Raw genomic sequence first — 27,103 nt, 5'->3', positions numbered from 1 at the left:
TTTGTTTGTTTGTTTGTTTTTTGTTTTGTTTTTTTCCCAGGGGTGATCGTATTGACCAGTGATAATAGAATTTCGCGAGAGGGCTCATTCTAACGCAAATTAAAAGTTCTAGTGCTCATTTTTAGTGACCAAAAAATTGGAGGGCACCTAGGCCCCCTCCCACGCCAATTATTTTCCCAATTATTTTCCCAAAGTTACCGGATCAAAATTCTGAGATAGCCATTTTATTCACCGTAGTCGAAAAACCTTATAACTATGTCTCTGGGGACGACTTACTCCCCCAAAGTCCCCGTGGGAGTGGCTACAAATTACAGACTTTGACCAGTGCTTACATATAGTAATGGTTATTTGGAAGTGTACAGACGTTTTCAGGGGGATTTTTAGGCTGAGGAGGGGCGTTGAGAAGAAGGGGATATGTTGGGGGAACTTTTCTTGGAGGAATTTGTCATGGGGGAAGAAAATTTTCATGAAGGGAGCGGAGGATTTTCTAGCATTATTTAAAAAAAAAAATGAAAAAAAAATATGAAAAAGTTTTTTCAACTGAAAGTAAGGAAAAGCATTAAAACTTAAAACTAATTGAAATTATTATGCATATGATCTTCAGGGGTCATTCTTAAGAAATTGGGACAAAATTTAAGCTTTAGTGTAAAGAGCGAGGTACTGACGAGGGGGTGAACCCCCTCATATACGTAATAAAAACATGAGGATACAAAAGTTCGTTTCGTAAGCTAATTTATAGGTTACGTATATCTTTTACTAATAAAAACATTCGTAAAAAATTAGAAGTTCTAGTTGCCTTTTTAAGTAACCAAAAAAATCGGAGGGCAACTAGGCCTCCTCGCCCGCTCCTTTTTTTCTCAAAATCATTCGATCAAAACTATGAGAAAGTCATTAGCCAAAAAAATAAATGTGCAAATTTCGTTTTAATTATTCCTCTGGGGAGAGCCAAAATCAAAACATGCATTGATTCAAAAACGTTCAGGAATTAAATAAAAAAAAACAAGTTTTTTTAACGGAAAGTATGGAGCGGCATTAAAACTTAAAACGAACAGAAATTACTTCTTATATGAAAGGAGCTGCTTTCTCATCAACGCCCCACTCTTTACGCTAAAGTTTTTTACTGTTTTAAAAAGTAGAATTAAGAGAAAGAGTAAAACTTCAGCGTAAAGAGCGGGGCGTTGATGAGGAAGCAGCCCCTTTCACTTACGAAGTAATTTCTGTTCGTTTTAAGTTTTAATGCTGCTCCTTAAAACTTGTTTTTTTTCTTTTTTAATTGATATTGACTCTGCAACTAGCTGTAACAATTGAGTAATCCAGGCTGTAGATCTGGATTTTCTCTCTTTTTTAAATACTTTTTTTAATATTATTTATCTTTTTATTTATTTCAGAAAGCCGAAGAAAATGATCGAAGTGATGAAAAAAAGCCCAAAGTTGAACCCTGAAGAATTTGGATAATTAAAATTTATTTCTCAATTTTTTTTTATCTTTCATTGTAATAAAATGATGCGTTTTTCATTGATTGTGCGCCAACTTACGAGTAAAAAGATGAATATTAACCTTCGCCCCCGGGATTGTGGTTTTAGGGCATCCCTGGATGTATATTTGTTGGACATTTCGACTATTTGAACCAAATGACTATCTTAAGTTAGCCACTAACCTATTTGTTATCATCAACTTTCTCTGTAAAGTAACAAAGGAAAAACGTGTTCGAGTCTTTATAGTCCTTTGATTGGTTCTTTTTTTTGGGAGGGGGAAGATACAATTTTTTTGGTTCTTTATTTTTTTTTTTTTTGCTTTGATGTCTTCTTAGTCGGACAGCTCAAGGATATAAGTTTATAGCTCATCAGATAAAAAGGTTTGTTTGGTCCTCTTTTGGACCCTATTTTGTTGTTGCGAGGGTCTACCCTTGCGCATTTCTGTACTTAATGCTCTTTTGGCCCTTTTTTGGACCCTATTTTGCTGTTGGAGGGTCTTCCCTTGCACACTTCTGTACTTTATGCTCCTCCTGGTCCAAGGACTTCGAGCTATAATTTTTAATTTGTATTCACATGGTCCTTTGATCAGGTTAAATAAAAAAAAAAAACAAGTTTTTTCAACTGAAAGTAAGGACCAATATCAAAACTGAAAACGAATGGATATTGCTCTGTATATAAAGGGGTTGCCCCCTCCTAAATGCCTTACTCTTCATACTAAAATTTTTAGCACTTTAAAAACCTTTTTGTTCTAATTAAATGGCCCTTGTGTTTCAGGAATCGTTCTTAAAAAAAAATAGGACAAACAGTCAAACTCTAGCGTAAAGAGTAAGGTATTGAAGAGGGACAGACCCTTCATTTACGGAATAATTTCTGTTCGTTATGAGTTTTAATGAGGCTCCATACTTTGAGTTAAGAAAACTTGTTTTTTTTTTATTTAATTTCTGATCGTTTTTCAAATAACACCTGTAAATCTGGCTCACTATTCTATGAAAAATTCCATCCTCTTCGTAAAATTTCTTCCAGACGATTCAGCCTGAAAAATTATCCTCAGTATACTTTCTTTTGAAAAAAAAGACTTTAATCTCTAATCGTTTTTTCGATCACTTCGGAATTTCTCCTTCCATGAAATTTTCCCCCAAAAATCATAACACACCGAAAATTTCCTGGAACATATCCACATACAAAATTGAGTGCCTTCTCAAGACCAGAAAAAAATGACACTTTACTGAAAACAAAATAAAAAAACTGATTAATATGAAAGTAATAATTAAAGTCTTAATATTTTGGCTTCATATCCTTCCTCAACGGAAATCTTAAAACAACTAACTTTGAGAAAAAAATTGAAGCAATAAAGAAAAGCAAACGTAAAACACATTTAAACAAAATCCAATCTGATAAAGCCCAAGGCAGTATGTCTGTTATATATTATTATACATTTTTTGACATGGGATTTCCTCTCATTTTGTATACAAGTCCAGTCAACATTGTGTGCCTAGATTTAACCCAGACATGTCAGTCCTCCCTAAATTTCTATGACTGTCTATCTTAGGTCGGCCCCAAGATCAATGGATGGATAATAGACTATCTATCAACAAGTGAAAATGATATCATTTTCATACATTTCTGAAAAATGCTTATGCCAGCTATGCCTCTCCACTCAAACTATCTTTCTTGGCCTTTTCTCCAATTAAATAACAAAAAAACATTTTTTTTTAAACTGCAAATAAGGAGCGACATTAAAAATTAAAACGAACAGAAATTATTCTGTATATGAAAGGGGTTATCCCCTCCTCAACATCTCGCTCTTTACGCTAAAGTTTGACTTTTTCTCACAGCTCTACTTTTAAAACAGTAAAAAAATTCAGTGTAAAGAGCGAGGCATTGAGGAGGGGACAACCCCTTTCATATAAAGAATAATTTTTGTTCGTTTTAAGTTTTATTGTCGCTCCTTACTTGCATTTAATTTTTTTTTCTTCAATTTCTGAACGTTTTTGAATTAATGCATGTTTTGATTTTGGCTCACCGCACATGTATAATTAAAACCAAATTTGCATATTAATTTTTTTGCTTAATGGTTTTATCATAGTTTCGATTAGACGATTTTAATAATGACGTGAGGGAGGAGGCCTAGTTATCCTCCAATTTTAGTTACTTAAAAGTGCAACTAATCTTTTTTTACGAACGTTTTTGTTAATTATAAACATACGTAACTTAAGAATTAACTAACGTAACGAACTTCTATATTTGTGTATTTTTATTACGTACATGAGGGGTTTTCCCCCTCGTCAATACCTCGCTCTTAACACTAAAGCTTGAATTTTGTCCCAAATCCTTCAGAATGACCCCTGAATCACAAAGGCCGTAGAATAAATAGTTGAAATACTGGAAATGCTTTAGCGTAAGAGGCAAGTTATTGTAGAGGAAACGAACCCCCTTACATACGTAATATTCGTTTGAAGTTTTAATGCTGCTCATTACTTCCATTTGAAAAAAAAAAATCTCATTTTTTTTTTAAATAATGCTAGAAAATCCTGTGCTCCCTTCATGGAAATTATCTCCCCTCATGATAAATTCCTCCATGGAAAGATACTCACACGTAACCCCCTCCCCTATCCCAACGTGAAAAATTTCGCCTGAAAACGTCTGTAAACTTCATAATAACCATTACTATATGTAAACAATGGTCAAAGTTTGTAAATTGCAACCCCTCGCCTGGGGACTGTAGGGGATTATAGTCGTACCCAAAAAATAACTATTAAGTTTTCGACACAGAATGGCTATCTCAAAATTTTCATCCGGTTACTATGGGTAAAAATGAGCATGGGAGGGGGCCAAGGTGCCCTCCGATTTTTTGGTCACTGAAGAAGGGCAATAGAACTTTTAATTTCCGTTATAGTGAGCCCTCTCGCGACATTCTAGGACCACTGGGTCGATACGGTCACCCCTTTGGGGAAAAAAACAAACAAATAAAGACGCATCCGTGATCTGTCTTCTGGGAAAAATACAAAATTCAACATTTTTGTAGCTAAGAGCCTGAAACTTCTACAGTAGGGTTTTCTAAAACGTTGAATCTGATGGTGTGATTTTCATTAATATTCTATGACTTTTAGTGGGTGTTTCCCACTATTTTCTAAAATAAGGCAAATTTTCTCAGGCTCTTTACTTTTGATGGGTAAGACTAAACTTGATGAAACTTATGTTTTCAAAATCAGCATTAAAATGCGATTCTTTTGATGTAAATATTGGTTTCAAAATTCCGTTTTTAGAGTTTCGGTTACTATTGATCCGCGTCCCTCCTTACTACAGCTCGTCACCACAAACTGTTTGATTAGCCATGGATTGATGGCACCTTGATTTTAGTTCATTTTTATACATTCCTGAAAAAAAAACTAATGCCAGCTGTGCCTCTTCACTCAAACTATTTGTCTTGGCCTTTTCTCCAATTAAATAAAAAAAAACAAGTTTTTTTAACTGAAAGTAAGGAGCGACATTAAAACTTAAAACGCACAGAAATTACTTCGTATATGAAAGAGGCTGCTTCCTCATCAGCGCCCCGTTCTTTACGCTAAAGTTTGACTCTTTCTCTCAATTCTTCTTTTTAAAACAGTAAAAAACTTTAGCGTAAGAGCGGGCCATTTTGTTCAGCATAGTCGAAAACCATAATAACTATGTCTTTGGGGATGACTTACTCCCCCACAATCCCTGGGGGAGGGGCTGCAAGTTACAAACTTTGACCAGTGTTTACATATAGTAATGGTTATTGGGAAGTGTACAGACGTTTTCAGGGGGATTTATTTTGTTTGGGGGTGGAGCTGAGGAGAGGGGGCTATCTTGGAGGATCTTTCCTTGGAGGAATCTGTCATGGGGGAAGAAAAATTCAATGACAAGGGCGCAGGATTCTCTAGCATTACTATAAAAAAACAATGAAAAATAAACATGAAAACGTTTTTTTTTTCAAATGAAAGGAAGAAGTAGCATTGAAACTTAAAACGAACAGAGTTTATTACGCATATGAGGGGTTCTAAAAATACTTTAGCATAAAGAGCGAGGTATTTAGGAGGAGATAAATACCTTGCTCTTTATGCTAAAGTATTTTTAGTAATTTCAACTATTTATTTCTACGGCCTTTCTGATTCAGGGGTCATTCTTAAAGAATTGGGACAAAACTTACGATTTAGTGTAAAGAGCGAGGTATTAACGAGGGTACAAACCCTCTCGTATACATGATAAAAATATAAGTTTATGAAAGTTTGTTACGTAAGTTAATTCTTAAGTTACGTATATTTTTTACTAATAAAAACGTTCGTTAAAAATTAAAAGTTCTAGTTGCCTTTTTAAGTAACCGAAAAATTGGAGGGCAACTAGGCCTCCTTCTCCACCCTTTATTTCTCAAAATCGTCTGATCAAAACTAAGAGAAAGCCATTTAGCCAAAAAAAGAATTAATATACAAATTTCATTTTAATAATTTATGTGCGGAGAGCCAAAACCAAACATGCATTAATTCAAAAACGTTCAGAAATTAAATAAAAAAAACTAATTTTTTTAGCTGAAAGTAAGGAGCGACATTAAAACTTAAAACGAACAGAAATTACTCCGTATATGAAATGAGTTGTCCCCTCCGCAATCCCTCGCTCTTTACGCTAAAGTTTGCTCTTTGCCACAATTCTACTTTTTCAAACAACTAAAAGCTTTAGCGTAAAGAGCGAGAGATTGCGGAGGGGACAACTCATTTTATATACGGAGTAATTTCTGTTCGTTTTAAGTTTTAATGTCATTCCTTACTTTCAGCTAAAAAAATTAGTTTTTTTTAATTCAAAGATTAATTTGGTTTTTGTATTGTGTGTATATGTTTTCTTTATATGTGTTGTTTTGGATTTTTTCGCTGTATGCTTTCTGACAGGAACACTCAATATTCTTGTTTGTGTTGGTCTGCATTTAAAGCACAGCTGCGGGGAGTCGTATCCTGCCTATACAAGGATTTCAACACAAATCTTTAGACTAGGCGTTAACCTCCGACGCTCCCACAACCAATCAGCGCGAAAAGATCTTGGCTCTATTCCGGGAGTGAAAACAGAAATTTCTGTTGTGACTACCGTTGATTCTGGCGTTAAAAATGATGCTAATTCATTTGTTTAAAGATATGTCTGTCTATTATCTGTCCATGCCTTCTGTATAGGCTGTGGAATCCAGTTTCCAACTGCGAGAGTGTCTGGTTTTGACACAGCACCAATTAATGTCGCGACGATAGCTATGTGTTGCTTTTGAAAAATGTTTGCGCAACTGGCTTCCATGTATGCTATGATTTAATGAAGAAATTGAAGTCCAAAGGCTGAACTTGTTCAGAATAATGTTTAAAGGTCTTGTGGCATGGATTCTCAACAGATACATTGGGAAATACATCGAGAATCTGAATACTGAACAACTATCGTTCGCTCTATTGGATGGTAAACTAAAATAATTTGGCTAACAATGAACAACTAGGCTACTTTCCAGAAAACTTTCTTTAACCTGACGTTTTTAAGTAAAGTAGCCTAGTTAAGCCAGGGTTACCATCCGAAAATGTTCAGCGGAGGATACCTACTCAAAGAAAAGGAGGACTTCTTGTATTTTGTATTTCTTAAGAGGTCAATGTTTAAAAAAGGATATCCACCACATAGCTAATAGCCTATAAAACATTGTAGCCTAGGTTATGCATAGGCTATACAGATTAGTGTAAGTCTAGGAGCAGTCTAATACACATGAAAACATGCTAAGAAAGCAATTCTTACTTCATAATATGCTAGTTGACATATTTATTTGACATAATTAGTTGAGCTAATCCTAGTTGACATATTTTTCAAAAGGAGAACCTCTAGCTTCACTTCTTTTCTTGTATTTCCAGTTTTTCTATAACATTCTTCAATATATGCATCTATTCTATGAGCTTTGAAATTCCTTTATAAACAAACACCAGAGTGCCATCTAACTAACTTAATCTTAACCCAAATTATCAGTATTTGTCTGTTATAATATGATTTGGTTGGTTGTATTGATGGTGTTTAACCACAAACTTAGATTATTTGATACCAGAAAATGTAGTTAAATTTGTATTTATTTTTTTGAATTTGGACCAATAATATTGGTAGTATTACACCCCCCCCCCACCCCATTGGTACCAGTGCAGGTAAATAGCAATTTCACTAGTGGATCTACAATGCAAATTAGGGCATGAGAAAGTATTTATTAGGTCCATGCTTCCATGGCTTTCCTTCTCCAAGGTACTGAATTTTCATATGCCTTGAACCACTTTGTGCAATTTAAATAAAACCTTCAGAAATGGCTTTCCATATCTATGCTGTAAAGCTGATGGTCTGTGATGTTTACATTGAGGAAGAGGAAGCAGCATGTAGTTTGATAGTGGCAATAGCAATTTAGTATAAAAAAAAAAAAAAAGAGACAAAATCAATTGGTAGCACATCAAAAGTGTTGTTTGTGAGGGTGTGCTATTAACAAAAAATAGGGAAAAAATAAATAACAAACAAAAAACAAGTTAATCTATAATAAGCAGAAAGGTGAAACCATGTTCCAAAAACAAACTTGCATAAATAATCCATACACAATAAAACAATATAATATCATTATTCTGAAGGAAAAAAGAATAAAAATTAACAATTATTGTCAATCTTAATTCCATCAATATCAGTCTGTTTCAAAGGTATACTTTGAAAATTAATAAATTGAATTTGAACTTACAAAGCAGCCCCACATGTAGCTCAGATTTAAACTGACTAATGAGTAATTCCTTGGTACTTGGGACAACCTTATTCCACAGCTTAACCACTCTATAAATAACTGAAAAAGCAATTCTACTTGAAAATAGAAAAGGAACCTACTAGAGAGCCAAACCTAACACATGCATGACATGGAAAAAGAAACCAAAAACTCTACCTTTCCTTACCCCAAAAATCAAGAAACTATGTAATAGGAAGAACAAACTTTAGGAGAAGTTTATGAAACAGCAATAGTATATGAGAAGTACAAAATCACCAGGAACCTCTTCAGAAAAGAAACACAGAAACTTACTGCAAACTACAAAGAACATCTGGCCAAAAATGTCAAGGAAAACCTGAAGTTATTCTGGAAACATATCTCTCCTGTGAAAACTGGGTAGATGCTCAGTACCAAACCTCAGAATAACAGCTCAGTCTCTTCCTGCACCTGTGAAAAAGCTAACCTTCTGAATCAGCAGTTTGCCTCAGTGTTTTCTAAGGATGACCCCATTCAACCCTCACACTAGCAGAACAGGCTCACACTCCCTTCCCAATGTTACACTCACCAGTCACACTCAAAGAAGTAACCAAACAGCTTAAGGAGCTTGATGCCAACAAATTGACTAGACATTATGGTCTGAGTCCATGACTGCTGAAGGAACTAAGCCCTGCTTTATCAGTGCCCCTGAGTTGCTAACACAAGGAAAGCTTCCTAGGGATTGGAAGAAGGCAATAGTCATCCCAATTCATAAGAAGGGTAGCAAAACTTCAGCAGCAAACTATAGAACTATCAGCCTTACCTGTGTGGCATGCAAGATCATGGAGAGAATTGTCAACAAATACATCATTAACCATCTTGAGGCTCACTCATCAGCAGCAGCCAGCATGGTTTTTGTTCTAAGAGATTGGTGGATACAAACCTTCTTTAGTCTTACAGTCTTGTAACTGACCTACTAGAGAAAGGAGTACCAGTGGATATAATCCTTCTGGATCTAGCCAAAGCCTTTGACAAAATTTGTCACCACTACCTCATTCACAGGTTACACACCCTATCTCTTAGTCCACAGGTGACCAAGAACCAAACAGTCACACACTCTGATGAAGTCAAATTCACCAGTGGGGTCCCCCAGGGCAGTGTCCTGGGCCCTACCCTGTTCAATATATACATAAATGAGCTAGTCCTTATCATCAGTAACAAAACCACTCTTTGTGTAGACAATTCAAAACTCATAGGCCTTGCCAACATCCCTTCTGCCCTCCAATCCCTCCAAACTGATCTCAACCACATGTGCTCTTGGGTCAAAAGATGGTTGCTGGAATTCAACACTGAAAAAAGCAAGGTCATACACTTTGGACACAGCAACCCCAACCAACAGTACCTTATGACCCAAAACCCTGGGAGTCACCACATACTGGAGCATGTTCAGGAGGAGAGAGACCTTGGAGTTGTTGTAAACTCCCAGTTGAAATTCAGCTCCCACTCACAGAAGATCTCAGCCAATGCTAGCAGAGCCCTAGGCATCATTAAACACAGCATTACCAGCAGAAGTAGACATGTAATCACCAAGCTCTACAAAGGACTGTTAAGACTGAGATTAGAGGTGGGGATCATCCTGGCCACCCCTCAATTCAAAAAGGATAAGGTAGCTCTTGAGCAAATCCAACAAAGGGCCACTAAGCTGATTGCTGGTATGGAAAGCAAGCCCTACAGTGAACGGCTGAGGGAACTTAACCTCCCCTCCTTAGTCTACAGGCAGAAACGTGGGGACATGATCCAGGTGCACAAACTCCTCTCTACCAATCAAGAAAATGAGCTCCTGGAGATTGACCCTCCCACATAACATGAGGACACCCAGAACAAATCTGCAAACTTCATGCAAGGACCAGAGCAAGATGCAGCTTCTTCTTGAACCAGATTGTGAACCTCAAGGAAAACACTGTTTCTGTTGAATCAACAGCTGTATTCAAATGCTATCTGGATGCTGAGTGGAGTGACAAACTGTGGAGATTTGACTGGGATGCACCAGAATCTAATCAACCGCGCATGCAACTGTCATCACAAGGAGTGATTCAACAGGATTAAAAGTTATTATTTCATTCCAAGCTGTGATTTAAGGTAATTTAAGGAACCTCAGTATGTCCACTTGTCCAAGTTCCATGACCATGTTTGACCTTTCCCAAAATATTCCTGTAAAACAGTCTGGAATGCATCCATATTAAAACTTGTACATATAAACCAGTGTATAAAAATCATGCAATCCAGCTTCAGGCATTATGTTCCTTATACTGTACATTGAGCTCACCAAATCCTGGTTTCCTATTGCAGGAAATGATCTAATGGCATTATTCTGCAGTATGTGTATTGGGCAAAGTATTGATGGGAAAGTACCATGCCATACAGATGAACTGTACAAAATATGCAGATGTATCAGAGAAAAAAAAATATAATAACCATAAAACTTATGAAGGAAAAAAGTGTTTAATTTGTGGATAATCCCTAAATTCTGCAATAGTATTTTACTTGTAGCATTTACATGGTACTGAAAATTATACATTTTCTTAAATAATAATCCCAAGTTCCTTAACAGAACTTGACTGCTTAACAATTCTTTTTGGTGAAGCTATCTCAGTAATCCAATATGATAATTTAGAGACCTTGAAATGATAACCAAATTTGACTTACTTATATTTAGGACAAGTTGGTTTACCTTCAATCATTGACATGTCTTAGTTGTTGCTGCATTAATTGTATAGGTAAGTTGTTGTTCAGTCGAAGCAGCACACACCAATGTCCTATCATCAGCAAATGAGAGTGTAGTAATCCTGGACCCAGAAGGTGCAGGATTGACTAAATCCCTAATTCTAGAAATAGTTGCAACAATATTTGGCAGGTCATTAATAAAATCAAAAAAAGAGTAGGACCTAATACAGAGCCCTGGGGGGGCAACACATTTAACAAGACCTTTAGTTGAAGAAAATCCACTGCTCTCTATTTTGGAGAGCAGTTCCACATCTTGGATATTCACACTCAGAGAAAAAACAATATTATTGGCCACATATTCCTCTTTGGACAAATGAAACCCCATAGGATCTACAAGCCAAAACCAATCCAGTGCCAAAAATGTCTAAAACTAAGACACACAACAAACAAATGCAGTGAAATCTTACAAGCCTGCAGTAAATGTAAGTTTCTATTCCAAAGGTATGGCAAATTGTAGAAATGATCAGTCTACATTTATAAACTGCAAAGGTCCTCATAATTCTTCCAATAAAATATTATGCCCTGCATACAAAAGACAAGCATTAACACTCCAAATAGCAACAGAGAAAGCTATACCTTACCCATTTGCAGCTCTGGAAGAAATGCAGCATAATCACACCAAATTAAACCCTTTATTAACACTTATTAACAAAGTTTATCAACAGATTAACACCCAACCTACCCAAAGCAACAAGCACCCCCTATAAGACTCCTTCCTCAAAACACCCCAGCTCAAATTCTTATTGGAGAGAATTGCCAAGGCTGAGCCAACTAGTCTCCACATCCAATGATAGGAGGTTAGTATGGCCACCCCTCCCAACTAGGAATGAATCAGAAGCATTACCAGTTATTAATCCCTAATCAATGTAAAGCTGGATGAAAATCTGAGCAGTCTAACACCTAATATATGCCTCTTTATGCTAAACTCTAATGCAGTTAAGTCTATGAACCTGCAAAAGCCACAGAAAGCAAACCCATATGACCAAAAACCAACAAACAAAGTCTCCAGGATATACTATGCTGGAAGGAAGAACAGGTACCTAGAGAGAAAAGGAGGTGGTGTAGCTTTAATAATAGATAAGATCATCAAATTTTGTGGCATTTTTGCCACAAAAATATATAATTTTTAAATGATGTTGATGCAATTGGATTCAATGTTTGGCTGAACAATAGCAAAACTTTCATAATAAGCTTTTATAACCCTAATGGTAAAACAACAGATCCCATGGATTTCTTCAGATATAAAACTTATTCTAATGTGCTAAAAACATAATTATTTGTGGAGATTTTAATGCCCACAGCTGTCTGTGGGGTATAAGCCAGCAAATAAAGCTGGCATTGAGAGTTTGATATCAAATAATACTGAATTAGCAGTTGCTACCCCTTCAAATATAAATACATATTTTAACCCCAAAAGTGGCAAATTTTTCATAATTGACCTACAAATTGTGTCAACAAATATTTTGAATAAAATTTATGTAGAGAAACTTGATAACCTTTGCACAGACCACTTTGCCTTAGTTTCCTCTTTAAATGAATTAGCTAAAATTCTGCCAAATACCCCCAAATATATTGATGCTAAAACAAATTAGACTATCTTCAAAAATGAGCTTAATGATGGAATTTTAAGTCTCAGCCAGGAATCATATATTTCACTTGTAACAGCTGACACACATGCTGAAGTTTTGGCATCCATACTAACAAATACAGCTAATTGTGCTATCCCCAAGACAATACCCAGGAAAACAGTCTCTAAACTCACTCATAAAGCATGGTGGACAAAAAAGTACCAAATTAACTGAAAAACAAAACAAAAAAGCAGCTAGGAGAACATACCTAAAAAATGTCTCCTGCTACATATTTAAGTAGATTACAAGCAGAAGCTAATCTCAAGAGGGCTATAATAAATGCTAAATATAATTACTGGAATAATTTTGCAATTAGTCTTTCCAGAGAAACCCATGAGCCAATTGTACATAAATTCATAAGCCAGTGGGGGAAAATTATCCCCCAACCCACTCCAGCATGAACTACTATATAATAATACCCATTATGATAATGAAAAGGCAAAATTATTTGCAGCTCTTTTCTCAAAAAGCTAACATCAAATAATAACAGCATTACCACCCCAATTTCAATAAATCTGATACACCATCCTCACCCAGGATCAGAGTATATAACCTGTCCATTCTCAATTCATGAACTGGATAGTACAAAACAACATATTAGGGATAAGGCTTTTAGTAGCTACATGGATAAAGCATCTCACCCCTTCTTATAAAAAGGAACTCCTAAATTGCTATAACCATGCATGGGCTACATCTAAATTTCCCAATATTCGGAAATGTTCATCCCTCCTACCAATATTAAAGAAAAATATGAACCTGGGTCTTACAGTCCTATAATGATTACTTCTGTGCTGGGAAGGTAATGGAGAAAATGATTTACCATTTACTGCCATGATTTGTTGAGAGGAATAATATGATACTTCACACTCAAACTCGCTTCAGGAAACACCACTCCTCAACAAATGCTTTCATATTGTTAACAAATGCAATAGTTGAATCCCTATCTAAAAGTATGGTTGCCACTAAAGTGGTTCCTACTAAAGACAATTACACTGTACCATTTTTCTTATAACCATCATATGCTCAAAAAGGCAAACAAATTAATCTCATTAATTAAGAATAACTGACCATATCTGTACACTGGATTTCTCAAAAGTACTTGTATACTAGGAAGTAAAAATATAACTATGGATTCAAATAAATACAGTGTGACTTAGAGTCTATTACAATTTAAGAAGCATAAATTAATGTGAATTTTTTACAAAGGGAATTTTGAAAATCTACATTGTCTGTATAAACAATATTGCCATACAATTTCTAATCATCAAAAAACGCATCATTGTTTGCCAGAATCCAGAAAAAACTTGTTTACGATTTTGCTTAGAAACACAAAAAAATTTTGCATCCTGGTACCAGGTAGGATGCCAGAGAGATTCTTGATGAAAACATATCATGCTGGTTATAGGCTAACCTTGATAAAGTTATCAAGCACATTTTAGGTAAGCACATGTAGATCAGATTGACATTTTTAGTTGTGTCAAACTATAGCTAATTTTATTAATTTTTCCCTCTTCCTAGTGATATTTTTAGATATGATGACTTTCATTAGTTGAATGTACAATATTGTTTTTCAGTCTAGTTTCGCTTTCTTTCAACTCTCCCAAGTTTAGTGTTTATTTTTGGTTTTTCAATTCTATGAAGTAAAAGAGGTCTAAAGCTATTTCAAAGGGAAAGTCAAGACTTATGAGCAGAAATCCTTTGAAACTAGAAAAGATAAAGTGAAATTTGTTATCAAACCAGTGTCAGTGCTGGTTGTAAAATCTGCTTGATGAAAAGCTAATAGTTTACCCTTGAGTTTAATGACTTTCGTGATAAAAATCTGCTCTCACATTAAAAAATTGTATTCTGGTATTGACAGTTGAATTATCTTTTAAGGAAACATAAATCTTGAGAATTTACCTTTGAAGAAGACAAACTTGGAACATCTGGGCCTACCCTTGGCAATCACAAATGGATTTCTTGGAAAGGCAAATATTAAAGTCCCTGTGAGCAGGTTTAGAAGTGAGCCTTGGATCCTGTCTTTTGAGGAACTTGTTGTTGTTCTTGGACCTATGCTCTCAGATGATGTAGGCTAATTTATTTTTTGTTTAATTGTACCAAGCATAGTATAGTACATAGTATATGTACATATATATATATATATATATATATATATATATATATATATGCGTATATATATATATATATATATATATATATATATATATATATATATATATATATATATATATATATATATATATATATATATATATATATATATATATATATATATATATATATATATATATAACAATAGGTGCACTTGTGTGCACCTATTGTTTTTTTAAATTATTTTCTGAAGTCAATATTATGCATTGCAGTATTATTTATGAGTATTTTTGCATTATATATATATATATATATATATATATATATATATATATATTTATATATATATATATATATATATATATATATATATATATATATATTTATATATTTATATATATATATATATATAAGTACTACTTAAGTAAGATTTTCCATTACTTGTACTTGTACTTAAGTAAAAACTCTAGGGTGTACTTATTACTTGATACTTAAGTAAGATTACGAAATACTTATTACTTAAGATACTTTTAATGTACTTGTTTTTCAAATACTTTACCTTTGACAGGAAAATTTTGTGTGTGTGTGCTTTGGCAGTGTACAAGAAAACATCACCTTTAGATTTAGAGCAAACTCAGATATAGCTTTTGTGTGTCTGTGCTTTGGCAATGTACAAGAAAACATCACCCTTGAGATTTAGAGTAAATTCAGATATAGCTCCATGCCCTATTTTTGGATATGAAATAAGGTATTTGATTCTGACTAAAAAAAAATTATAGTATGATTAACACTTGGTTTAATTTTTGTTTAAAAGTTATATAACAAAGAAAATTGAAATTATTTCACAATTCACTGGCCGTCAGTGAGCTAAAATCCCTTGTTTTGTGCTAAATATTGCATACCGTAGTCCATATGGGCTTAAATTTCTGACATTAGTGTTTAAGTTTTGTCATCTCGTCAACTGAACCAGATTTCACCATCTTCAGGACCATATCATTGGTAAAACTACTAAAACTATGAATCTTTGCCCATCTAAATGTTGTCTGCAATAAACAAGTCTAGGCAATTCTAGCTGGATCCAATGCAGTGGTAATTTGTCAAATTCGTTCCAGCAAATTCAGGTATTCAGACGAATCTGACTTCAGATTTGTTACTCCATTCATAAGTTCTAGACCATACTAAATTGAAGGAAAACTCAACTTTCTTAAGACTTGAAACCCTCTCCCCCTCGCCCTATTTGAGATAGGGTTTGTGATACCAGAACTTGATATGAGCCCTGATATTAGGCATCTTTGGTCTAGTTTTCATTCGGATCCGTTACTCCATTTGCAAGTTATACTAAATTATACAGAAAACTTGAATTTTTCAGAAATTAAACCCACTCCCCCTTGTTAAATTTGAGCTAGGGTCTTTATCTCAAAACTTGATATGTGTCATGGTCTTAGGCCTCTGTGGTTCAATTTTCATTCAGACCCATCACTCCAGTCGCAAGTTAGTCTGAATTAAACTAAAAACTGTTTTTAGCAGGTAAAGCCCTCTCCCCCCTGTTTTATTTGAGCTAGGGTCTTCATCTTTCAACTTGATGTGTCTCATGATCCTTGGCACCAAATCTCGCCATAAAAATTTTCATTCAAATCCAACCAGCGTTTCTACCCCTATACGTCATTACACAGACGGACGGACGGACAGACGGATTTTTCAACGTCTTAGATAGCCATGTTGGCTAATTGGATCCAAAAAAAGGAAAACAATGGCATATCATCATCCAGGTATCATCACCTATTTGGATAGTGGAAAATATCCATCAAGATAGGTTTTTGAGACCTGTCTGTCTGTGGGCCCGTCTGTGCAATCAAGTATAGCAGGAGAACTGCCAGTCAGATTTGTATTGAAATTGAACTATTTGGATTTAAAATTGAGCTTAATTAGGGCGATGGGGCTTTAAGTGTTAAAGAAAAATCGAGCTTTTTATTTAATTCACTGTAACTTGCATATGGAGTTGAATTTCGATGAAAATTCAATAAAGATGCCTAAGAGTATGGTATCTATTGAGTTCTGGGATAGAGACCCAAGCTTATTAAAAGTTGAGCTTTTCATTTAATTCAGTGTAGCTTGCGAGAGATTGATGGATCTCAGTGAAGCTTTTTGTTTAATTTAGTATAACTTGCGAATGGAGCAACGGATTCAAATGAAAACTAGACCAAAGATGACTAGGATCAGGGCTCATATCGAGCTGTGATACCACAAGCCCTATCTAAAATAGGGCCAGGGGGGGGGTTTCAAGTTTTAAGAAAGTCGAGTTTTCCTTCAGTTTAGTAGGGCTATAACTACTTCCACCCATGGCTTGCCCAAAGTCTGGAAATAACCCTTTTCCAAAATAAGTCAACCAAATATTCCATTCCCAGAGAAAAATTACTTTGTATGGCACTTGGTATTTACCAAGTGACATACAGTGATCGCAAATTCTGTAGGTCTGTCGGTCTGTCAGTCCTGGTCTTGCTAGTTTAGACACTTCCAGATAAGCTAGGACGATGAAATTTGGCAGGCGTATCAGAGACCAGACCAGATGAAGTTTGAAATAGTTGTTTCCCCGATTCTACCATCTGGGGGGGTGGGGTTTTAATTCGGAAAAATTACAAAAATTGAGGTACTTTTAACTTAAGAGCGGACGACCGTTCGTGAGGTATTTTGAATTAAATGTTAAGAAGGAATTCATGTCTGAGATCTCTTATTTCAAACCCCGACCAGTTCTGGTGACATTAGGTGAGGGTTGGAGGGAGAAACCAGAAATCTTGGAAAACGTTTAGAGTGGAGAGATGAAACTTGGTGGGTAGAATAAGCAAATGTCGTAGATAGATGATTGACGAAACCGGACTGGATCCACTCTCTTTGGGATAGTTAGGGGGTCCAGTGCTTTGGGGAGTTCAGTACTTCTGGACGTGACAGGACAATGAAAATTGGTAGGCGTGTCAGGGACCTGCACAAATTGACTTGATAAAGTTGATTTCCCCGATTCAACCATCTGGGGGGGGGGGTGAATGGAGGAAAAATTAGAAAAAATGAGGTATTTTAACTTGTGATTGGGTGATCGGATCTTAATGAATTTTGATATTTAAAAGGACCTTGTGTCTCAGAGCTCTTACTTTAAATGCTGACCAACATTAAGCCTCTGATTTTTTTTAAAATTAATCTATCGATTGTTATAATTTGGCTAGAGCTCATGCCATATGAGCTCTTGGCTCTTACGACCTCGTCAAAAGTGCCATATGAGCTCTTAGATCTTGTTTTATTCCTTTTTTCTCAGAAGATTTTCGACTTAGTCCCATGGCTTTTGCCACTTCATGGTGTGAAAACTGCTGCTAGAAATAGATAGGTTGCAACTTCTGCCGTATTGTCTTCTAGTACATTTAAATGTGTGCTTGCATCGTGCCTGTGTCCCCTTAAAAGTTCTGTTTCTTACGGTAATATTGGTTTGTCTTCTGTTTCCTATGCACACGACGTTCTTCTTGTTGCCCGGACTCGCCGTGGATTGCTTTCCAATTTTACTATATTAACCAATGGGCTATCTAAGATTGGACTGTCACTTAATGTGTCTAAATGCGAGTTTATTTGTTTTAATGGCCATTATGCGGTCGCTCCATTCGTTGCTGGGACTGCAATTCTGCCATGTTCTTCTTTAGTTAGTTGGCTTGGTCTGTGTTTCGGTCCAGCACTTTCCACTACCTTTTCATCCCTAGTAAATCAAGCCGTAAAAAACCTACGCGTCGCATACGTATCCCCAAACAAAAGCCGTTACAACCGCAACGGTTTGTGCATGATTTATAACGCTTATTGCGCCCCTGTGCTTCTGTTTTTATCATGCATGGCTCATCTGTTTCGTAAGAAAAATCTCCATACTCTACGTGCGGCTTATTTCAGATATTGCAAAATCCTCCTCCGGCTTCCTAGATGGCACCAAAACAGAAAAATAATTGCTCGATTTGGTTTGATAGACATGCCTTCTTGGATTCGGTCTTCCAGTGATGATTTATGTAAAAAGACTATCTACTTTATTCACGTTTACGACCCTCTGCAGTCTTTTTTCCATATTGATACTGGTTAATTAGTCCATGTTGTCTTTTGTTAGTTTGATTTTTTTTTCTTGCTGTTTATCGTTTTTGTTTATTTATAATACTCCGTACTTTGTTTTTTTTTTTATACTTTTACGGATAATAAAATTCATTCATTGATTCATTCATTCATTCTGCAGTTTGACCAGCCGTATGGAATGCGTCTGAATCAGCGGGCTTGCTGCAGACCCGTGATTTTATAATATATGTTTGTAGGGAGTTTTATCGACCATCTGAATTGACTACACACTATGCTGCTTGCATGAGTGAAAACCAGCCAAAGGATATAGATACCATGCATTTTCAAAGCGTGTCTGAAATTTAACTTGAAAACTTAAGGCAGTTTCCTTGTAAAGGTGCCGAGGGCGAGACATGCCATCAATTGATTTTTGGCTTTTGATTATTGAGCTTTAATTTCTCTTATTTAAATAGTCTGCAACTGACTCACTTGGCTCCTTACTTTTAAATTTGAGTTGTTTTTTTAAGGTTTTTACTTATTGAATCAGAGAATGAACTACATTTTTACGTTTTATCTGTTTTAAAGCCAATCCATAGTTTATTTTTCTATTTTCAATATTTTTTTTTCCATTATTCCGACATGTTTCAGAATAACCCTCTATTTTTTCAAACGTGCCAGATTTGACTGAACACTAATCGCCAGAAGTTCAACTCTATGTGCACTGTATTAATCCTGTCATGTGATCTGTCTGATCCAATCAGAAGTTTTTTGACTGCACTTAATTGTTTTGATAGTCTTTTTCTTTCAAGCCGTTGTGTTGAAAATTGGTTCAGATTATTTTTTGGACTTCGTTGGGTGTCTACCAGCCAAACAAGGGAAAAAAATATTTTCAATATTTTTTTTTTTTATCATTCCCGCATGTTTCAGAATAACCGTGTATTTTTTCAAACGTGCCAGATTTGACTGAATACTAATCACCAGAAGTTGAACTCTACGTGCACTGTGTTAATCCTGTCATGTGATCTGTCTGATCCAATCAGGAGTTTTTTGACTGCACATAATTGTTTTGAAAGTCTTTTGCTTTCAAGCCGTTGTGTTGAAAATTGGTTCAGATTATTTTCTTGGACTTCATTGGGTGTGTACCAGCTGAACAAGGGAAACGGTTAAAAACAATAAAACGGAAATTCTGGTTCTTGATTAAGATATCCAAGAGTGGAATGACAGGGGACATTTTGAAGGCAAGGGAAGGGGCTAAGAAGCCTACAGAATGGCTTTTAAAAAAAGGTAGCATAGGCTTTATATCAGAAATATATATATATATATATATATATATATATATATATATATATATATATATATATATATATATATATATATATATATATATATATATATATATATATATATATATATATATATATATATATATATATATATATATATATATATATATATATATATATATATATATATATATATATATATATATATATATATATATATATATATATATAATATATATATATATATATATATATATATATATATATATATATATATATATATATATATATATATATATATATATATATATATATATATAGAATAAGTACTTGAAGTAGTACTTGAAGTATTACTTAAGCACAATTTTGGCAAGTACTTGATATTTGATACTTAAGTAAGAATTTGGAAAGTACTTATTACTTGATATTTAAGTAAAAAAAACAATGAGTACTTAATACTTGATACTTAAGTAAAAATTTGGAGTACTTGTTGCAGCACTGATATATATATATATATATATATATATATATATATATATATATATATATATATATATATATATATATATATATATATATATATGTATATATATATGTATATATATATATGTATATATATATATATATATATATATATATATATATATATATATATATATATATATATATATATATATATATATATATATATATATATATATATATATATATATATATATATATATATATATATATATATATATATATATATATATATATATATATATATATTATATATATAATATATATATATATATATATATATATATATATATATATATATATATATATATATATATATATATATATATATATATATATATATATATATATATATATATATAATATATATATATATATATATATATATATATATATATATATATATATATATATATATATATATATATATATATATATATATATATATATATATATATATATATATATATATATATAGATATATATATATATATATATATATATATATATATATATATATATATATATATATATATATATATATATATATATATATATATACGACCAGTAGCCCTGGGGCTTGGCACCTGGCAGGCTTATATATATGGATTCTTATTGTTGCCTGTCTTCTAACTCCAGGCAATTTGAGCCTTTTCTTGATGTCATGATATCACCGCAGGTTCAATGCAGCCACCCTGAGAAAAATACGAATTTCTTAAGGTTGTCTCCTATATAGATCGTTTTTGTGGCCAGAAATGTCAATTTGCCAGTATTACAAAGAAAAAAAACTATATAGGTGGTTTTGAGGCCAGGCCCCAGCATGGCTTCGCAACAGGCTTGTATATATTGATTCTTATTGTCACTTATCTTGTAACTGTAGACAATGTGAGCCTCTTTTTGATATCATGGCATCACCATAGGTCCAATACAACCACCATGGGAAAAATACAAATTTTTCCTAAAAGTTGTGACCTTTCTAGATCGTTTTACTGGCCAAAAATGTCAGTATACCATTTAAGAAAAAAAAGCTATGTAGCGAATTGGCATGTTGCTACTCTTTCCTTGGGAAAATGAATGGCTCCCCAGGGAACATAGAACATTGAAGGGTCCCAATGACTTGTAATAAACATTTGCATTGCCATTACAATTCCTTTATCCACCATATATACACAGATTTGTGGGAAAATCAGATTATTGAATACCTAGTTACAGTATGGTGGATGAAACTGTGCTTCTTGATCAGAGGTTTGTGGGTTCAACCCTGCCTTCTTTACTTGTTGTCTATCAGCTATGGTATCACTTGTTTTTTTTTTTTACTGTCGACTGACTATTTCTTCATATCAATTTTTCAAACCTAATAATCATCCAAATCATTTTGAAAAGTACCTATGCACGGTCTAAGATTTCTTTTTTTTTCTTTTTTAGGTTTTGAATTGTTGTAATCCGTGGTTAGGTATAGGTTGTTCATTTGACCTCTAGACATTATGAAACTACTTAAAACGCCTTTTGTAAGTAAACTAATTACACTTGGTATTTTATACTGAGCCATGTTCCTTTTGTAATGTTTCAGTTGTCATAGATGTAATTCCCATGGTTCGGTTTCATTAACTTCATTTTGTTGCATTGAAAACTGTGAGCTTACTGGCTTTTATTTTGTTGTATCTCTCTTTTTATGCTGTAAGTGGATTTAACCTAATAGAAAAATAAAACTTCTTTTATAATTTTCTGGTATTTCTCTAAATACCAGATATTAATTCTCTAAATACCAAATATTGGGGTAGGGGGGGGGGGGAACCACAGGTCAATATTGGTTCTGCAGTAATACAGATTGAAAGTCTTTGGATGATTCCTGTTAGATTAGTCAACATATTGTTTCTTTTTGTCAATGTGCATATCAGCTTATCAAGAACTATTAACTAATGTTAATAAAAATCGATCTATATTGGTCCAAAAGCTCATTTTCTTGCACTATACCAACTTTGCAGTATCACTTCTAAGAAAAGGACAAGCTTCAACTTTTTTAACCATGAGATAACTATTGAAGTATAAGAGGTTCATGTAATTCTAATCCTTCACTTCAATCTAAGACTTAATAATGAAATGACAAACTCAACCAAACTCACAACTGATAGTAGCACTATTAGATCTATAGGAATATGTTCCTTTTTTTAATTGTAACCTCTTTCTATCCTGTATTATAAGAAGATATTTGACAATGAAGCTAGGGAATTTGTACATCTTAAGTACTTCCGGAGTTTAGTCTAGCTTCAATTTGAAACTGGTGCCTGCTTACTTGCTTGCTCTAGCGTAATTTATCATTCAAAATCGGAAATAGGCTTTATAGAGATGAACGCTTAATGAAGCCACTTTAAACACTCTTCAATATAGACTACAGACTCTACTTCAATTTGCACTCTAGTTTCTGACTGAATGACAATTAAGTTTCATCTTTTTTTTAACTTTGGCAAGAATTATAACGAGTTTTTTGAAATTAAATGTCATATTTGTCTATATAGCCAGAAGTTCGTGCTTACCATAAAACCATAGAGCCTTGACTCTTACCAATATCTCATAATAAGCCAAAATTGGTGGCTTAGAAAAATAACTAAGTTCTGTTCACTGTGCAATAAAAATGTAATTATGAAGCATAACTTATAATGAACATAAGCTACCAAAAATAAGTATGGCTCTGCTACCTCTCAAACTCCCGAAGAGCTGTGTGTCTATTTATCTAGCTTTCACCAAAGCACGAATAAGATTCAGGCCTTTTTTGGGAGTCATCACACCTATTTGTGATAAAAAGGTTGTTGATATGAATCATTTGTGACAATCAATCAATATGGCTTCCAGATGTATAGCTAATGGATGACAAATCTTCGCTGAGTTATATCTTCTGCTGCTCAAACATTGTGATACTTCAAGTCCAACCTCCATTAAATAGATATTATTCAAATTTTCTTAGTGCTCACAGACCTCGACCTCTTCCCTACAATTACAGAATTGGTGGGGTCCATGTATTAGCTTTGCATTTGCGTGTAAAAACTGCACATTACTGAAAAAGAAAAAATCCATTAGTTTTACCTTCGAATTTCTCAATTGTGACCTCCTGACTTAACTCTAAAATACCTCCACAACATGGATGTTAAATGTAAAATTTCTTAGCGACTCAGTTCACGTATTTAGCTACACAACTCCACGCACCCAGAAAAATTGTAGTGAGGGAATTGAATGGAAACCGTTAACAGTATGAGCTTCATAGGTCTCTTTTTCAGCAAAGAGCTATCTTAAAAACAAGAGCTAAGAGCTCATATGGCACTTGTGACGAGGTCGGAAGAGCCAAGAGCTCGAATGGTATGAGCTCTAGCAAAATTCTAAGAATCAATAGATTGCTTTAAAAGGAAAATCAGAGGCTTAATGCCGGTCGGGATTTAAAATAAGAGCTCTGAGTCACGAGGTCCTTCTAAATATCAAAATTCATTAAGATCCAATCACCCACTCGCAAGTAAAAAATACCTCAATTTTTCTAATTTTTCCTCTCCCTTCAGCCCCCCAGATGTTCGAATCGGGGAAAACGACTTTATCAAGTCAATTTGTACAGCTCCCTGACATGCCTACCAATGTTCATCGTTATAGCATGTCCAGATGCACCAAACTCGCCAAAGCACTCAACCCCACCGTCTAACTCCCCCGAAGAGAGCGGATCCAGTCCAGTTACGTCAGTCACGTATCTATGACATTTATAAGCATTTTTCAAGATTTCTGGTTTCCCCCTCCAGCTCCCCCCCCAATGTCAACAGATCTGGATGGGATTTGAAATAAGTTCAAGTTCTATTTATTTTCATAAAATAACAATAACGAAAACAATATCCCAAAGGGGTCAATCGCCCGTTATTTGGGAAACGGCATACAATAAATAAAGAATCATAAAACTTGTCATGAACATACTAATCAACATCTAAATATAATATATAAGGAAAAGAAATCAACTCACCGACAGTCCCCACGAAACAGCGACCCTCACATCACCCAACAATAAAATACAAATTAAAATTCTCTGCGTCATCGAGGATACAACACCAACAAAACAACAACCCAAAAAAGAAAAACAAAATAATAAATAAACCATAAGAAACATTTAATAAGAAGCCTTTAATAAGAAACTCTTCATCTGTCTCTTAAAGGAGTCAAGTGTTCGTGACTGCCGGATCTCAGCGGGAACAAAGTTCCAAGCACGCCCTACAGTCACAGCCAGGCCGAAGTCTGAACGAACCGAGGGACTAGCTGAAATCATCACATCCTGCCGGTTACAAACCATATACAAATTTACTTACCCTACTAGTTTGAGCAGTCCCGAAAAACAACATGAGAGATCTCCTTGGAAGTATTGATATGTAAACGAAGATAGAGATAAAATATACATATCTTCAATTTTGAGGAGGTCAAGAGGAGTGTGTGTACCTGACTGGAGAATTCTAGCCGCTTTCTCATGAAGATTGTGAATAGGAGCAAGTACCGAGGGAAAGTTGGACATCCACAGAGACGAACAGTAACCTATGCAAGGGTAAATCAGAGAGAAGTATAAGACGGAGGATAGGGAAAGGAAATAAACGCTTTAGTTTTCGGATGATCCCAAGTCCATGGGAAATTATTATTATTTGAACGTGCCACTTAATGATAAATTTTCATCCAAAAGAACTCCCAGGAATCGCACATATCGATCCGGGGGACGACTTATGGAGCCTCTTGGGGTATGAAGCTCAGTAATTGTGGGGCAGCTCACACCTTGACGAGAAAAAATAAGAAGGTATGACTTTTTTACATTTAAAGTTAGTTGATTATGTCAAACCAAAAGAGTATTTTCTCAGTCATTGCTTGAAGCTTTAGAATAAGGGAGGATTCATCTGGAGCTGCATAACCTAAATTAACCTAAATTAGTGTCATCTGCAAATGCTATTACTTCTTCTCGACTATCAGGTGTGAACACCAACGTACTCTGAGAGTAAGATTTGTGACACAATCCACAGCAAACATTGTTAATTGTGGTGTTAAAAAGTCGGTAGAGATCGTTCACATAGATGAGGAAGAGGGTTGGCCCAAGAATAGACCTTGGGGTACTCCAATATTCAATCGGAAAAATTGTTTTTCCTTGAAAAAATTCGTATTCTTAATTTAAAATACCTCAATTTTTCTAACTTTTCCAAATTAACAACCCCCAGCTCCCCCAAAGAGAACGGATCCGTACCAATTATGTCAATCTCGTATCTATAACTTGTGCTTATTCTTCCCATCAAGTTTCATCTCGATATCTCCACTCTAAGCGTTTTCCAAGATTTCCGGTTTACAAGATTTCTGTTTCCCCCCTCCAACCCTCTATGTCCCCGGATCCGATTCGAATTGAAGATGGAGCATCGAAGACAAAAGATTCTTCTATATATCAAGTTTCCTTGAGATCCAATCACCCATTCGTAAGATACCTCGATTTCACGTTTTCCAAGAATTCCGGATTCCCCCTCCAACTCCATTCAATGTCACCGGATCTGGTCGGGATTTAAAATGAGAGTTTTAAAGCACAAGATCCTTCTAGATGTCAAATTTCATTAAGACCTGATCACCCGTTCGTAAGTTACAAATACCTCATTTTTTTAATTTTTCCGAATTACTCCCCCCCAACTCTACCAAAGAGAGCGGACCCGGTCCGGTTATGTCAGTCACCTATCTTGGACTTGTGCTTATTCTTTCCACCAAGTTTAATCATGATCCCTCCGCTTTAAGCATTTTCCAAGATTCCCCCCCCCCCATAATGACACTGGACCCGGTCGGGATAAAAAATAGGTCCTTCTAAATATGAAATTTCCTTAAGATATGATCACTTTTTTGTAAGTTAAAAATACCTCATTTTTTTCTAATTTTTAGAATTAACCCCCCCCCCCAACTCCCCCAAAAAGAGCAGATCCATTCCGGTTATGTCAATCAAGTTTCATCCCGATCCCTCCACTCTAAGCATTTTCTAAGAGTTTAGGTTCCCCCCAACATCCCCTTCACCGGATAAGGTTGGCATTTAATATAAGAGCTTTGAGACATGATATCCTTCAAAACATCAAATTTCATTAAGATCCGATCACTCCTTCGGAAGTTCAAATACTTCATTTTTCTTATTTTTCAGAATTAACCCTCCCCCTCCCACTGCCCCAAAGAGAGCGAATCCATCCCGGTTATGTCAATCACGTATTTAGGACTTGAGCTTATTTTTCCCACCAATTTTCATCCTGATCCCTCCACTCTTAGTGTTTTCCAAGATTTTAGGTTCCCTCTAATTCCCCCCAATGTCACCGGATCCAGTCGGAATTTAAAATAAGAGCTCTGAGACAGGATATCCTTCCAAACTTCAAATTTCATTAAGATCCGATCACTCCTTCGTAAGTTAAAAATACCTCATTTTTCTAATTTTTCAGAATTAACCCCCTCCCCCACTCCCCCAAAGAGAGCGGATCCGTCCCGGTTATGTCAATCACGTATCTAGGACTT

At 34.8% G+C, this 27,103-nt stretch overlaps 2 protein-coding genes and 1 long non-coding RNA gene across 4 annotated transcripts in view; 2 read left to right on the top strand and 1 right to left on the bottom strand.

The window, feature by feature from the left end:
- The window catches only part of LOC136038054 (protein HGV2-like), a 66,688-nt gene extending 65,173 nt beyond the window's left edge, over positions 1-1,515 (top strand). For both annotated transcript variants that reach the window (XM_065721008.1, XM_065721007.1), the window contains exon 8: positions 1,389-1,515. In XM_065721008.1, the coding sequence (XP_065577080.1) occupies positions 1,389-1,442 (54 nt within the window). In that variant the 3' untranslated portion in view covers positions 1,443-1,515. The remainder of the gene's footprint in view (positions 1-1,388) is intronic.
- Positions 1-7,402, bottom strand: part of LOC136038058 (uncharacterized) — a 50,296-nt gene extending 42,894 nt beyond the window's left edge. Inside the window, exon 1 of the long non-coding RNA XR_010620122.1 lies at positions 7,245-7,402. This is a non-coding gene — a long non-coding RNA (uncharacterized LOC136038058). The remainder of the gene's footprint in view (positions 1-7,244) is intronic.
- Positions 6,773-27,103, top strand: part of LOC136038050 (intermembrane lipid transfer protein VPS13D-like) — a 214,910-nt gene continuing 194,579 nt past the window's right edge. Inside the window, exons 1-2 of the mRNA XM_065721001.1 lie at positions 6,773-6,920; positions 14,490-14,680. Coding sequence (XP_065577073.1) covers positions 6,824-6,920; positions 14,490-14,680 — 288 coding nt within the window. The 5' untranslated portion in view covers positions 6,773-6,823. The remainder of the gene's footprint in view (positions 6,921-14,489; positions 14,681-27,103) is intronic.

This window comes from Artemia franciscana, chromosome 17 (assembly GCF_032884065.1).
Source record: "Artemia franciscana chromosome 17, ASM3288406v1, whole genome shotgun sequence".
NCBI classification, from domain to species: domain Eukaryota; kingdom Metazoa; phylum Arthropoda; class Branchiopoda; order Anostraca; family Artemiidae; genus Artemia; species Artemia franciscana.
Note: the sequence above shows the minus strand (reverse complement) of the source record. Positions and strands in the feature narration are given on the sequence as shown.